Source organism: Belonocnema kinseyi, chromosome 5 (assembly GCF_010883055.1).
Source record: "Belonocnema kinseyi isolate 2016_QV_RU_SX_M_011 chromosome 5, B_treatae_v1, whole genome shotgun sequence".
In the NCBI taxonomy this organism is placed as follows: domain Eukaryota; kingdom Metazoa; phylum Arthropoda; class Insecta; order Hymenoptera; family Cynipidae; genus Belonocnema; species Belonocnema kinseyi.
The window spans coordinates 77,966,809-77,983,104 of NC_046661.1; the positions used below are offsets into that span (position 1 = coordinate 77,966,809).

Consider the following 16,296-nt stretch of genomic DNA (forward strand, 5'->3'; position numbering starts at 1 on the left):
TTTTTAACGAAATGAGCCATAGAAAAATATACTTTCAAAATTGGAAATAGTGCAGTTGTATATAATGTTTGCCCGAAAAAATAAGCCGTCATTTATTAAAATTCAATAATTTTTCAAAATTTGATAAAAAGCCACAGTCAGAAAAAATTCAATTGCAACAAACATGGTTAAAATTATGTTTTTTTTTTTAATGACATCAGTTATAATATTTTAATTCTTAAAATCATAGAAAAACTATTTTCTGGCACGACAAGTACCTCAATAATAATAATAATAATTAAACTAAAAATCCTAGGTAAGGTCAACTCACTAAATTGAATTTAAACGCATTTTGTAAATTATACGCATCACGTACTTGTATATTTTTCTCTCTTTTATTGACGTGGTGGATGGTACACGGGCGTATTTTGGAATGCCGACGTATAAAAAAGAATCGTCGATAAACGGAAGAAACTTAAAATACAAAAAAAAAAATATATATATTGCTTAACTAACTAAACACAACGCAATACTGTATTCTATCGAATGAATACAACTCATTGAGATTCCCGATCGGCAAACAATCGATACGCAGCTTTTCACAGAATCCATCCAGAGCGGAAATAATTCCGGCAAAAATTCAAAAGCCAAGTATTACCAAAGATAAGAACTCACAAAAAATCACAAATAAAACTTATAAAAGTCCAAACAAATTCCTAAATTCTCATTAATTAAAATGTATTTACCTAAAAAATACTTAGATTTCATTACCAATTAAATATAGCTGCCCTTATTAAATATAAAAGAAAGAGATAAATTATCTTTGAAACCCAAAAAAAGCTGCTCGTCGATTGCCACCTAAAAATGTACTTTCGCTTCTACGATCCCTTAATGAGATCCACTATCGACTGCGATCGCTACTTCGTAGAAAAAATGATCGCCTCCCGGCGAAAAAGAGCCGAAAACCCCGACACAAAAAAAAATCAAAAAAGTCTCGGCTCTCTTTCTTCCGGGAGACGCGTCGATGTTCCCTTAAGCCTAATAAAAAAGATAATATACAATGATTCTATGCACGCAGTGCAAAGTACGAATAGTTTATCCAGAAATTAAATAATAATAATAATAATAATAAACCGCTTTATTCTAACTCAATCTATAAATCGTTCTTATCGTTCTCTCAACAACAAAAAACATCGCGGATTCTCTTTTCTTTTTCTACAAAACGCAAGAGACCGGATAGTGTAAAAGTCGATTTGTAAAATGAGTTTTAAAAAGTATCAAAAAATAAATGAGGACGAAGCAAAAAAAAAAGGAATCACTCGTACAAAAATACTGGAAGTTTATGCAAGGGAAAGTGTTAGGTACTTTTTTTTCTCCCAGGAAACTCGCTCGACAATTATCCATCCATATTAATTTAATTAATAATTTAATTTAAATTTTGAGATTCACTTCTAATATCTATTCGTTGATAGGAAAACTTTCGATCCCCCGGGCTGAAGTTACCCGTCGAACGAGTTTCGTCCTCAATCTGCTTCGAAAATGATGTAAATGAGGAAAAACATTTTTCGATGCAATTTGAGTGCGCCCGCAGCCCAATCGCAAATCAGCAACCCCTAAAAATTAAATAGCTGCTCTCTTGTCTCGAGGTGAGTTTTTTCTTCTTCTTCTTTTTATCTTTTAAATATATATCTTTATATATATATTCAATGCTCAATATATTAAATAATTATATACCGTAACTACATTGACGTGGAGCGAAAGGCGTCTCGAAATTGCAAGAAAAAAAAAGAAGAAAAAAAGAAAAAATGAATCGCCCTGCGCTCCTCGCTCGCTACATCGATCGTGCGATAAGAAATATGCTAGAAATAAGAACAGTTTCAATCCCCCTGGGAATAAAAATGGGAAAAGAAGGCGTTAAGCGTTTTTAGAACGAGAAAGAAACGGAAGTGATTATCCGAAAGCGCGTTTCACGTACAAAAAGCAACAATTAGAGGCCTTGTGTTCTCACTTTTTAACTACTAATAGTGCATTTACAATAATCTTTCTCAATATCGTATCAATAATTAATATCTCTCGTATATCTCGCTACTCTGGAATCGTACAAATGATGAGAAGGGTTACTTTAGTTTAGTTTTTTTTTGTTTCTTCGCTTTTTTTGTTTTTGTTTTGTTCTCTGAGGTCAGTCAAAGAGGCCAGACTATGGTCGCTGCTCTTTCCCCAACTCAGTTGCTTTCGAGATTCTCAACAAGAAAAGAAATGTTGAAAATTTCGGAAACGCTTTGCATACATATTTTGAAACGATACAAACATAACGTGGTTACCCTGTGAGAAGCAGTGATAGTTAAGTCTGGCCCAGAGAAGAAAAGAAAAAAGTAGTCGAAAGAAACTTTAAAGAGAGACGCTCGAGTTTAGATTTAAATTACAAGACTATTTTTTGATTTGCATGCAAGGCTAATTTTTAGAAATAGTAGTGTAGCTGTGATAAAGTCACTCCATTTACCGACAGAGGGCATTACCGACCGTCGGTAAGTCGAGTGACACTCACAGCTATACTACTAAAAACGCTTTTGAATTTGGAAAGATTCCAAAATCAAGCGCCCTTTAAATAAAGTTTTTTTTTAAATATTTATAAATCATTACATAGTAATGCTCGAGCGTTTCTTTTTTATACGAGACCGTTTCTGAAATTAGCTAGCGCGCTATGAAACATCTAAACACATTCTGGACTTCTTAGTAAACTCGACATGAAGGTAAAGTTTGAGGTGAGAATGAAAATTGGTCGAAAGTCAAGTGTTTTCGTCTTCTTTTGTCATGTTTGAACTCTTTTGTAAAGAGCTTTGTCATTTGTTTTGGTTAATTTTATTTGTTATTTTACGACCTAGCAAAAAGCTTTTGGTCAAATTCAATGGAAATTGACATTGAGATTCTTCTTTCGTCAAATTTGAGTATTTGAACTTTTTCAGCTTTCAGCTTTGAGCGAAAGTTTTTTTTTCTTGTATTTTTCTTTATGCTTAAGTTGACTAAGAAAGACAAAATGTGAGTTCTAATTGGCAGTATAGAGTGGACGTTGCGCCCAGCGCAAAACGCTTACAATTAACAGCTGCAGGCGAATTGTGCTGAGTTCGAATTGCGAAATCTCAGCGAGAAGAGAATCCGAATTTTTGTGGCAGGAACGAAGGTTAAACGTAGGTTGCTATCGTCCCGGTTGGAATCGACGGCGTCTCCTCAGGTCTGCCTTTCGGGCCATATTGCCCAATAAAAGAACCATCTTCGGTAAATTGACCTGAAAAAAATAAGGAAACGGCTTTTCTAATTTGGGAAAATTTTATTTCATGATTATTTACTCAAAGTCGATAGAATCGAGTTGGCGTCACATTTAAAACGCCGGTACGTTCTCAGTGCTTGTCTGAAATCGGCTGGGGTATCCTGTACCCCAGTGTGTCAAATAAGGTTGAGCATATTAACTTGGGAGTTGCTGTTTTTTTTCGGTGAATTTGAGTCTGAGTGAACAAAACAGTAAGTATGATACCTGATTTCATGTTGTATTTTTTTTAAATATCTAATATGCTATTTGACATTTTATATGGCTTATAATTTACGCTCTCGACGCATATGCGATGAGCTGATCCAAGATGACGAAATGGATGAAGCAGTTGTGCATCTGCGAAGATTGCGTAGGAAACTGAAGATTAGTATAATTGTAATTGTTCGTTTGCCAGTAGCAATGTTTTTTTATCATTTTCAGATCAAACTAATAACATTTTAGCCAATAGAAATAAAGATTTTATGTTTTTCAATTGAAATAAAACAATGTTTCAATCCGCGAAATTCCTCCATTTGATTTCCAAAATAAATACCTTCTTTCGAAGGACCATTAATATTGTTTTTTTTTCTTATAGTACACCTTAAGCAAACTCACTCAAATTTTTACCGATTTTTATCAAAAATTGGAGACTTAAATTAATTTTTTTATATGAGACCAATATTTCTTTGGAAAGTGATATCCAAAGAAGCTATGAAAATATTGGCAGATCAAAACACACAACCGTTAAGTTTTTATAACAATATTTCGGCTGGGGTACATAAAACCCAAGTGCGTCAAATACGTCAGAGGGCGGAAGTGTGTCAAGTAAGGTTAATTGCAATCACTAAAAAGTGGGTTTTTGTTGTTGTTCTTAATTACCAGGGTGTCTACTCAAATTCTAATTAAACAATTCCCTGAAAATATCAGTATTTTTCCAAAGGTAATATTATTTTTAAACTAGTGATTCAAGTGTTGTTTATCGCACTTTTTTTAATCAAATAAATTTACTGAACAATCGGAAATAGGGAGATTTCTCGCGAAAATAAAGGAATTAATTCTTCTAAGTAAAATTAATGTGACTACTACATTAAAATAAACTTTAAAGCCTTAAACTCCTAAAATTTCCGATAAAAATATTGTTTTTTCAACAAAATATATGAACATTTAATAAAACAATGTCCAATTTTTAACAAAAGAGATACATTTTCAACCAAGTAGATTAATTTTCTACCAAAAAGACGAATTTTCAACAAGACATTTTGATTTTTAACAAAAAAATATGAAATTTCAACTAAACTGATGAATCTTTAATCAAAAGAATGAATTTTTTTAACAAAGTAATTAAACTTTTAACCAAGTAGTTAAATTATGAAAGAAAAATTATTTATCAACTAAAAATGATAAATTCGTTCGAAAACAGATAAATGTTCAACCAAGAAGATTAATTTTCTACCAAAAAGACGAATATTCAACAATTCATTTTAATTTTTAACCAAAAATATGAATTTTCTACTAAAATGATGAATCTTCAATCATAAGAATGAATTTTTTAATAAAGTAGTGGAATTTTCAACCAATTAGTTGAATTTTCAACAAAAAAATAGTATTCTTTAACAAAAAATGTAACAGTTGATATTTCAACCCAAAAGGATTTCCATTGTAAACCAAAAGCAGTTGAATTCAACCAAAAAAAAGACAAATTTTCAACAAATTAATTGAATCCTTAACCAAAACGAATTATTTTTCAACCAAGCAGTTGGAACTTTTAACCAAAAAAAGATTACATTTTACCAAAACAAACGAATTTTCAAACTGAAAGGACGATTTTTCAAACAAAAAATAAGAAAATTTTTTTTTAAATAATAATTTTTTGTAAATCAGTTGAATTTGATACCCTAAAACACGAGTTTTCAACAAAAAAGTTAATTTTTAATTAATAATTGAATTTTCAATCCAAAACTTAGAATATTTAACCATGAATATTAATGTTTTACCAAAAGAGAAGAATTTTCAAGTAAGAGAGATTAGTTTTCAACCAAAAACGGAATAGTCAAATTTTCAGTTAAACAAATTAATTTTCCACCTACAAAAAAATATTATTTAATATATTTTAGTTTGGTTCTTATGTATTATCCTTTTTATTTTACTTTTATTTTATATATTTTTTTAATCAAAACGATGAATCTTCAATTAAAAAAATTAATTTTTAACAAACAATTAACTTTAGATCATGTAAATCAGTTTTTATTACAAAAAAAAAAAAAGAATTCTAAATGAAACATTTAGTAGTTTTATATTTCAACCACAAATTATTTTAATTTTTTTTGGATCAAAAACAGATAAATTCATTTAAAAAAGACAACTTTTCAAAAAAGAAAGATATTTCCATCAAGATAGAGAAAAAGTTGCAATCAAACTGTTGAATTTTTAATAAAAAAGATGAATTTCAAAAAAAAAACAGTTAATTTTTCTGTTAAAAAAACTGATTTCAAACAAAAAACGAATGTTCAACATTATAATTAGTTTTTTTTGTTAAATTAAGATAAAGTAATATAACGTTACTTTTACAAATAAAGAAGCATTGTTATTCAATTTTAAATTACCATTTTTTATTAAATTAAACGCCCTCTCGAAAAAGTTCCCTGACTTTAAAAAATAAATTCCCTGCGAGATTTCCAAGATTTTCCAAATATTAGAAAAACTTCCTGATAATTCCAGGTTTTCTGGATCTTCCAGGTAGGGAAGATACCCTGAAGAAAATCTACCAGAAAATAATAAAGAAGCAGAAGAACTTAAAAAGTAGAATTAACCCTTAAAGGGCATACTGGGTGTAAAAGACCCAGCGACTTATTTCCATTGAATTTAAGCTTTTTTTTTTGAATAAATACATTCTTTGGAACGAACACTATAAGACTAATTTTATCTTTGAAGCGCCGTATCTAGGAAGTATTCAAGTAAAATTTTAAGTAAAAATATCGAAAACTTAAAAAGTTCTGAGTTTTAGAGTGAAAGAAGTCATTTTTTTATTTTTTCCAAAAAGGATTTTAACTAATTTAAATTTTAAAAACTGTAATGAAACCTTTTTCTCCTAAAACTAGATAGATTAAACATCATTAATTGATTTCCTTGTAAAAAAAATATCCAATACCGTCGACACAGCACACGTTTGAATACCCTTGGGTACATTAGACCCAGTATGCTCTTTATGTAATTTTACGGAAGTGTGACCTTTAAGGGTTAATAAATAATAAAGAAAAAAAGAGTAAAAAATAAAAATACGTGCCCTACCTTACACTAGCGTTGCGAACGCTTGTGAATTGGGTTCCGGTTTCTTTCGGCCATACTGACCAATAAAAGATCCATCCTCGTTCATACCTTCTGTTTCAGGACAATGGCAACATAAGCAAACAAAAATGGAACGAAATGCATAAATAAAAAGAACTAAATCATAGGTATAAAAAAGGCACAAATAAAATGGTCTCTCATATATATATATAAAAAAAAAGGTTTGGTTAAAAAATGGTATTAACAAAGTAGAAAATGAAAATATTGGGAAATAATCTACCTACAGGGCTCGAAACGATTGAAAGGCTTAAAAAACATGACACAAATTTAAAAAATTTCATTTTTAAATTTATGTGTAGTGTGAATTCAAAAGTGTATAGTCCAAAATAAAAAAAAAAGTGTGCAAAAGAAAATTAAATTTATTTTTTAGGCAGAATATCCATTTTTCTAGCCTAATATGTGAAAAGAATTAAAAATAACCTTTAATGTTTATTTAAACTATTATGCTATAGTGTATAAATTATAATAATTCCCCACTTTTTCTCGTTCTTCCACTTATATACGAATCGAATTAATAGAATCCAATAATAAAATCAAACTATTTTCGGTTCAAAAGTCTAATATTGTCGTTAAGTAATACTTTTTTTTTAAACCTTATTACTTGGTTCGAAATTGAATTCATTTTTTTTAAATTCAACAATTTTGTTCAAAAATCATACTTCCTGGTTGAAGACTTAACTGTTTTTTTGAAAACTCATCTTTTTTGTTTGAAGATTCAACAGTTTGATTGCAAATTTGGTCTTTTTTTACTGAGAATTCTTTTTGGTTGAAAATTCATCTTTTTTAATATAAATTTAAACTTTTTTAGTTAAAAAAGCAACTATCTGGTTTAAAATTATTCTGTTTTGGTTTAAGTTAATTTTGTGTTGAAAATTCAACTGTTCTGTAGAAAGTTTGTATCTTCGGCTCAAAAGTTCCACAAGTTTGTAGCATTATTAATCAAATAATATGACTTTCAACCCCCATGGATGAAGTTTTTATCCAAAAAGATGAATTTTCAACAAAATAGTTTATATTTTAACTAAAGAAGATTACTTTTGAACCAAATTATTGAATTTTTAAGCCAAAAAGACGTTTTTTTATAAGACAGTTGAATTATCAGCCTGAAGAGTTCAATTTTCTACAAATCGATTGTTTTAAAGCAAGGCAGATGAATTTTCAACCAAAAAATATGACTTTTTAACCATGAAGGATGAATTTTCAATCCAAAATGATGAATGTTCAACAAAATAAATTGACTTTTGACCCAAAAAAAATTACTTTTGAACAAAATAATTTATTTTTTAAACAAACGGTCGAATTTCCAAATAAAAGAGATTGAACCTTAACTAACAACAATTAGATTTTTAAACAAATAGCTGAATCTTCAAGTTAAAAAGATGAATTTTAAAAAGTCAATTCGATTATAGTTATATTTTCAACTAAAAAGTTAAATTTTCATATTAAAAAAAAAAAAAGTTTTTAGATCATAGTTAAATTTCCAAGAAAAAAGTACATTTCAAACCAAAAAAGAAGAATGTCAAAGCGACGGATTTTTTTAGAAGAAAGTAAAATTTTCAATAAAAAGGTTAATTTTAAGTCAAGAAACTTGAATTTCTAACCGAAAAATATGACTTACACCACAAAAAATTAATTTTCTATCTAAACGGAATAAACTTAAACCAAAAATGGTTACATTTTCAAAAAAATTATCGAATTTTCAATAGGGACAATTGAATTTTCAACAAATAGATCTTTTTCAAACAAGAAAGATGAATTTAAGAAAATATTTAAATTAAAAAAAATAATAATTTTTACCCAAAACAGTTGAATTTATAACCAAATAGTTGGGCTTTTAATCAAAAGCGACGAATTTTCAACAAAATATATGAATTTTTAATCAAATGGTTCAGTTTTATTCAAAAAGGCCATTTTTTAGACGACAGTTAAATTTTCAACTACAAAAAAATAATTTTGAACCAAAAAAGATGAATTTCCAACCAAAATATATGACTTTTCAACCATAAAAGATGATTTTTCTAGCCAAAAGAAAAAGTTAAATTTTCGAGCAAAAAAGATTAATTTTTAACAAAATAATTGTATTTTTAACTAAAGAGTGGATTTTTTAAATAGAATATTTGTATTTGATTATTGGAACCTATTAATTTAGTTTGCATTTAAATGTAAAAATGTAGACTTTCATTGAATTGGAAATAATTCGATTTAAAAAATTTTCGACCTAAAAATGTCCAACTTTTAAAGGCTTGCAACTTGAAAAATTTTAAATTTTGAACATAGATTCACGAAAATATAAATTTTTGAAATTCACACAGTATTAATAGAAAAATTCAACGAATAAATCTTGAATAAAAAATTATTCAATATTCTAAAATTATGAATATGTATGCAACTGGAATATTTTAATTTATGCATAAAAATGAATTTTCCAACAAAAAGGTTAATTTTCTACCACAAAAGATGATTTTCAACAAAATAGTTGATTTTTCGAGTAAAAACGACAAATTTGTAACCAAATAGTTGAATTTACAACTAAAAAAAGATCAATTTTCAACCTAAAATGGAATAGTTAAATTTTCAGTTTATAAAAATTAATCATCAACGAAACTGGTGAAGTTTCAAATAAAATTATGAACCTTCAACTGAAATAGATGAATTTTAAAAACGGAAAATTGTGAACAGGGAAAAGAGTGTGTAGACTTTCATTGAATTGGAAATTATTCAATTGTAAACATTTTCGAACTAAAGAAGTCCAACTTGTCAAGGATTTCAGCTTAAAAAAATTAAAACTTTGAACCCAAATTCACGAAAATATAAATTTTTCAATTTCACACGCCATTAATTAAAAAATTCCAACGAATAAAGCTTTAATGAGAAATTATTCAATATTCTGAAATTACGAATATGTATACTACTGGAATACTTTAATTTATAATAACAAAAAATTAATTTTCCAACAAAAAGTTTAATTTTCTACCACAAACAATGATTTTCAACAAAATATTTGATTTTTCGACTAAAAACGACAAATTTTTAACCAAATAGTTGAATTTATAACTACAAATAATCAATTTTCAACCTAAAAGGAAATAATTATATTTTCAGTTGAAAAAATTGATTTTCAACCAAATTGAAGAATTTTCAAATATAAATTTTTATAATTTCAAACGCTACGAATAAATCTTGAATATAAAATTATTTAATATTCTAAAATTTGGAATATGCATACAACTGGAATACTTGAATTTATGCATAAACAATACCTTCCCTTGATGAGAATCTAAAAAATAAATTTTCAAACAAAAAGATTAATTTTCTACTACAAAAGATGATTTTCAACAAAATAGTGGATTTTTCGACTAATGGTTAAATAGTCAAATTTTCAGTAAAAAAAAATTAGTTTTCAACGAAACGCTATTAATTAAATAATCTCAACGAATAAAGCTTAAATAAGAAATTATTCAATTTTTAATGTCCTCAAATAAACAGGTAAATTTTTTTTTATACATTTGAATTTCGATTCTAAAGGTTTCATAGTGATTAAAATCGAATTTAAGTATAACGAACTTCTGAGAAAAACGGAAAAAAGTCGATTAGTCCCATTTTTTTTCTTCAAAAAGTCGTATCTAAAAAAAAGTCGCTTGATAAGAGCCCTCTACTTATTAAAATTAAGCTCCTATCGTGCAATAAGAAAAAAAAATGAAAATTAAACATCTGAATCACAAAAAAAGAGTAAAATTCGTGCTTGAAGCGTGTAAATATTGTAAAATTGCAATAAATTTCTATGTACTTATATCGTCCCTACATTCTAGTTACTGTTTACTACTTTTACATTTAGTTTTTGTAATTTTAAAGAATTTTTTACTCACCAGTGTCGCCTTCTCCGTATTCCGCCATGGAATCCGTATCAGATTCCGGATGTTTGCCATCGTGATGAGCGGAAGAAGCGAGTGAAGCCCTTCCTCTCTCAGACTTTGTGTCCAAGGGTTGCGAATACTCGTGGAAACCGCCTTCCTCGGGATAATCACCACGACCCGCGGCCAATTCCCTTTCGTGAACGGCGTATTTTCCACCTCTATTCCTCTTTATCACGCAGACGATAATCAGGACAAAGAGTAGAAAAGCGATCGCCAACATCATACCTTTAACATCAAAAAATGATGTGTTATCCGCAATAAATTACATCAATTTTAAACAAAATTGAATAGAAAATTTACAAAAGTTTATCAATTTTCAACCAATAATGGAATAGTTAGATTTTCAATTAAGTGAATTGTTAAGAAAGTAGTTCAACTTCCAATTAAATGTAAAATTAAGAAGAATAATTATCTATAAAAAAAAGGAATTTACAAAAATACGAATAACAAAAAAATTAATAAATTTGCAACCATTTTTTTAAATTTCCCACTTTCGACCAGCAATTTTCAATCAACAATGGAATAGTCGAGTTTTCTGTCAACATAATAAATTTAAAAAAACGCTTTTTCAACCAAATATCTAGATCTTTAACTAAAAAACTGAATTTTTAATATTGTTACTAAATTTTCAACAAAGAAATTGAAATTTTAGTCAAAAATAATTATTTAATATAAAGAAGACAAATTTACAATAAATTATATAAATTTTAAACCTAATTCTTTAATTTTGTACTAAAATTTATCAATTTTCAACTAATAACAGAACAGTTGAATTTTCAGTAAAAATATGTATTTCCAACCAAGATCTTCAACTAATAAAATAAATTTTAATAAAGTAGTTCAAGTTTTAAATAAATTTCAAACCAATGCTATGTTTCTCGCAAAAGAAAAGAAATGAGAAAATACATCAATTTTCAATCAAATGAATGATTTTTCAGCTAAAAACGATTAATTTTCTCACAAAAAGGACGAACTCGCAATAAATGCCATAAATTTTTAACAAAATTGAATACAAATTTGGAAACAATTGGCAATTTTCAACTAATAATGGAATATGAAATGAATTATTAATAAGGTAGTTCAACTTCCAATTAAATTTAAAATCAAGAAGAATAAATATCAATAAAAAAAAGGAATTTACAACAAAGTAAATAAATTTGTAACCAAATATATAGATCTTTAACTAAAAAACTTAATTTTTAATAATGCAATTAAATTTTCAAACAAGAAATTGAAATCTTAATCACAAAGAATAATTTTATATAAAGAAGAAAAATTGACGATAAAATATATACATTTTTAACCAACATTTTAAATTTTATACTAAAATTGATCAATTTTCAACTAGTTATAGAACAGTTGAATTTTCAGTAAAAAAATCATTTCCAATCAAGATCTTCAAGTAATAAAATGAATTTTTATCAAAATAGTTAACAACAAGAAGATTATATCATTATATTTTTCCTAAAAGAAAAGAAATTACAACAAAATACCTACATTTTTAACAAAATTATTGAATTTTAAACTAAAAAAGATAAATTTTCAGGTAAAAAAAAAAAAATGTTCAGCAAAACAAAAAGATTTTTTGAGTTTACTTTAATTGGAACAAGTTCGTCCTTATCTAGTAAAATTAATTTTAACAAAATAATTAAATATTCAATCTGGAATATTAAATGTCTACAAAAAAATTGATTTTCATAAATTGAATTTTCAGCTAGAAAACCATCAATTTTCCACAATATACATACCTTTATAACAAAATTATTGAATTTTCAAATAAAAAACGGTAAATTTTCAGTTAAAAAAAAATGTTCGACGAAAAAAAAATTTTTTTGATAAAACAGTTTAATTTTAATCGGAACAGATTGGTCTTTGATCTAATAAAATTAATTTTTAACAAAATAATTAAATTTTCAACCTGGAATTTTTTGATTTTCAATTAAAATTGATCAATTTTCAACAAAGATCATAAAACTTTCTAAATTTAATTCAATTTTAAATAAAGGAGATTATGTTTCTCCTAAAAGAAAATAAATTATAACAAAATAAATCAATTTTTATTCAAATTATTAAATTTTCAGCTAAAAAATCATCCTTTTTCAACCAATAATTAAACAGTTCTATTTTCAGTTAAGGAAAAGAAGTTTCATACAAAAAAGGAATTTCCAACCAAACAGTTTAGTATTCAATACATTAAATTAAAATTTCGAATTTAAAAAAATAAATGAAAAAAATAACAAATACAATCAAAAACATAGATTTTCAACCAACAATAGAATAGTTAAATTTTCAGAAAAAAAATTATTTTTAACCAAGATCTTTAACAAATAAAATAAACTTAAAAAAAGCAGTTAAACTTTCAAATGAATTTGAAATAAAGCAGATTAAATTATTATATTTCTCCTGAAATATAAGTTACAACCAAATATATACATTTTTAGAAAAATTATTCAATTTTTAACGAAAAAGGATCAATTTTCAACCAGTACAATGAAATAGTTCAGTTTCCAGTTGAAAAATAATGTTAAAAAAAAATGACTTTTCAACCAAATTGTTTAATTTTCAATCAAATAGATGGATCTTCGACTGATAAGATGATTTTTTTTACAAATTTATTAAATTTTCAATAAAAAATATTATTTTATTCTTAACTAAAGTAGATCAATTTTCAGTAATTTTTCTGTGCCATTCAAATATATCGCATTTTTTAGAACAATCTACTCTGAATATGTGTACAGTTTCCAACGATTAATTAAATAATTAAACAACACTTATTATTTTTTGAATTTGTCTCTAAAGTCCATGAACTTGAATAATAATTCAAAGAAATTTGTATTTTATCTCCTTATAATAAAAATTCATTTCATATTTAGGTAATATTAACGTGGATACTATATCAAAATCAATTTAAGCCGTTTGAAAATCCTAACTTTTCAAGTAAAAATATTGAATTTTCAATAAGATAGATGCATTTTTAACCAAATAGTTGAATTTTAAAACAAGATTAACTTTTTTTTACTAAATTTTCGGTTAAGAAAATTAAAGATGAATTTTTGACAAAAGACTTTAACTTTTAACCAAGTAAGTTTATTTTTAACAAAAAAAAATAATATTCCATCAAGAAGATAAATTTTCAAACCTAAAGATAAATTTTCTACCGCAAAAGACAATTTTCAAACAAAATGCATAAATTTTCAACTAAAAGTAACAAATTTTTAACCAAACTGATGAATTTGCAACTTTAATGAAAAATACTTAACTGGGATAGTTGAATTTTAAACAAAAAACATTATTTTTCAGCTAAAATGATCAATCTTTAACTGAAATAGATGAACTTTCAAAGAAAGTGATGAATTTTTAATAAACTAAATGAATTTTAATCTAAAAAAGATAAATGTTCAACAAAAACTTGAATAGTTAAATTTGCAATTAAAAAAATTATGTTCAACTAAAGAAACGAAACTAATATTTTAACAAAGTAATCAATTTTTAACTTAAATGATGAATCTTCAATTGGAATAATTAAATTTCAAAAGAAAAAATTAATTTTCTACCAAGAAGAATAATTGCTACAAAAAAAGACGAATTTTTAACTAAAAGACAAATTTTTAAGCAAATAGTTGAAATATCTAAATTTCCATTAAAAAATCAATTTAAAACTGAAGTGGATTACTTTCACCTAAAATGATGAATCCTTAACTGGAATAGATGAATTGTAACACAAAAATATGCATTTTTAATAAAAGAGTTAACCTTCAACCAAGTCATTTTATTTTCAACCCAAAAGATGAATTTTCAAGTGAAATTATGAAAATGTATACTACAGGAAAACTTGAATTTTTAACAACAAAAAATGACTTCCAACAAAAAGATTAATTTTCTACCACAAAAGATGATTTTAAACAAATTAATTGATTTCTTGACTAAAACGACAAATTTTTAACCAAACAGTTAGATTTATAACTAAAAAAAAAAATTTCAACCTAAAATGAAATATTTCAATTTTTAGTTGAAATTGTTAAATTTTCAATTGAAAAAGATTAATTTTCAAACAAACTGATGAATTTTCAAATAAAATTATGAATTATGTTTGGAGTGGAATAGTAAATTTTCAGCCAAAGAAAAAATGAATTTTCAACGAAAGAACTCATTTTTAAATTGAAGAAAAAAATTTTCAATTAAAATTATGAATCTTCCATTAAAAAAAATAAATGTATAACAAAAGAGTTAAACTTCGAATGAAGTAATTTAATTTGCATTTAAAAAAGGGTGGATTCTGAACAATAACTGTAGTAAGTTGATATTTCAACCAAAAAAAAGTTTAATTTTCAATCAAAATCAGTTGAATTAAACCGAAAAATACGAATTTTCAATTAAGAAAGAGTTTTCATTCATGAGAGAGACAGAGAGAATATTGCAGAGTTTCAAACGAAATTAAGGGGAATTTTTGGATATTTGCGAATTGATTCGAGAAATTTATAATAATTTGTCTAAAAACTAAGGTCAGCTGAATTAATTTTAGTAATTTAAATTAAATTATATTATATATTATAATTATATCAATTTAAATTTATAATAAATTTATAGAAATAATTGACAAATATCTGAAAATGGCCCTCAATTTCGTTCAAATCCCTGAAAAATTGCAAACAAACTGCTGAATTTTCAAGCAAAAAATGAATTTCAACCTAAAAGATTAATTTTCTATCAAAAAAAAGAAACTAATTTTCAACAAATTAAATTAATTTTGAACTAAATTCTTGAATTTTTAACTAAAAACGATAAATTTTCAAAAAAACATAGAATAGTTAAATTTTTAGTTACAAAAAAATTAATTTCAATGACAAAAAAAAAGGAATATTCAACAAAAAAAGTTAAAAACAGTAATATAAAGCTACGTTTACAATTGAAGATTCATTCTAATTCAATTTTATATTGCAATTAAATAAAAAAATAAACGCAAGTTCCCTAGAAAATTACATTTAAGAAAGCAATTATTTACCAATGAACCATCCAGCAGTGGCAACATTTTCTTTAGCTTGAATTATTGGTCCTTCGTTCGTAGTCTCAATATCCTGCGGCGCACTTTCTGTCAAGAAATTTCCGTCGACGGCGACGATTGTCATTGTGTAGGTTTCTCCACTTAAAAGCCCGTTAATCTACAATAATTAATACCAAAAATTATATTCAAGGAATACCTGACTTGGATATTTGAAGATTACTTCTTTCATCTGTACGCCAGAGAAGATTTCAATGATTTCACAGATTAAAAAAAATGTACATACCAAAATGCTCTTAAACAAGGCAAATGGGGTGATTTTTCACAAAAATAGGAGAATACATTCTTTTAAGTAAAATTAATCTAAATACCGTACTGAATTCAATATGAAACGCTTAAAATTTTTACGATTTTAAGTCGAAATATATTACATTTTTAAACAACAAAGATTAAGCTTTAACAAAAAATAGTTGCATTTTCAAACAAGTAGTTGAATTTTTAAGTCAAGAATACGAATTTTTTAGAAGACAGTTAAATTTTTAACAAATTAAACGAAATTATCGAATCCGTCACAAAAAATATGAGTATTCAAGCAGGAAAATTAATTTTTGACCAAAACAAATAAATTTAAAAATATACACGAATTTTCCAGAAAAACACTTTATTTTCAACAAAATAATTAAATTTTTAAACAAATGATCAAATTTGCCAACAAAAAGATTAAATTTTCACCAAAATGATAATTTAAAAAAAAA

The 16,296-nt window shown here is 26.0% G+C and overlaps 1 protein-coding gene across 5 annotated transcripts in view; it reads right to left on the minus strand.

The window, feature by feature from the left end:
- Positions 1–334: 334 nt before the first annotated feature.
- The window catches only part of LOC117173327 (neuroglian), a 69,358-nt gene continuing 53,396 nt past the window's right edge, over positions 335–16,296 (minus strand). For 3 of the 5 annotated variants that reach the window (XM_033361822.1, XM_033361818.1, XM_033361823.1), the window contains 3 exons: positions 15,545–15,701; positions 10,495–10,767; positions 335–3,262 (listed from right to left, as the gene is read on the minus strand). In XM_033361822.1, coding sequence (XP_033217713.1) covers positions 3,159–3,262; positions 10,495–10,767; positions 15,545–15,701 — 534 coding nt within the window. In that variant the 3' untranslated portion in view covers positions 335–3,158. Of the gene's footprint in view, positions 3,263–6,571; positions 6,662–10,494; positions 10,768–15,544; positions 15,702–16,296 lie in introns of all 5 variants that reach the window. The other 2 variants (XM_033361821.1, XM_033361820.1) reach the window with 2 other exon arrangements.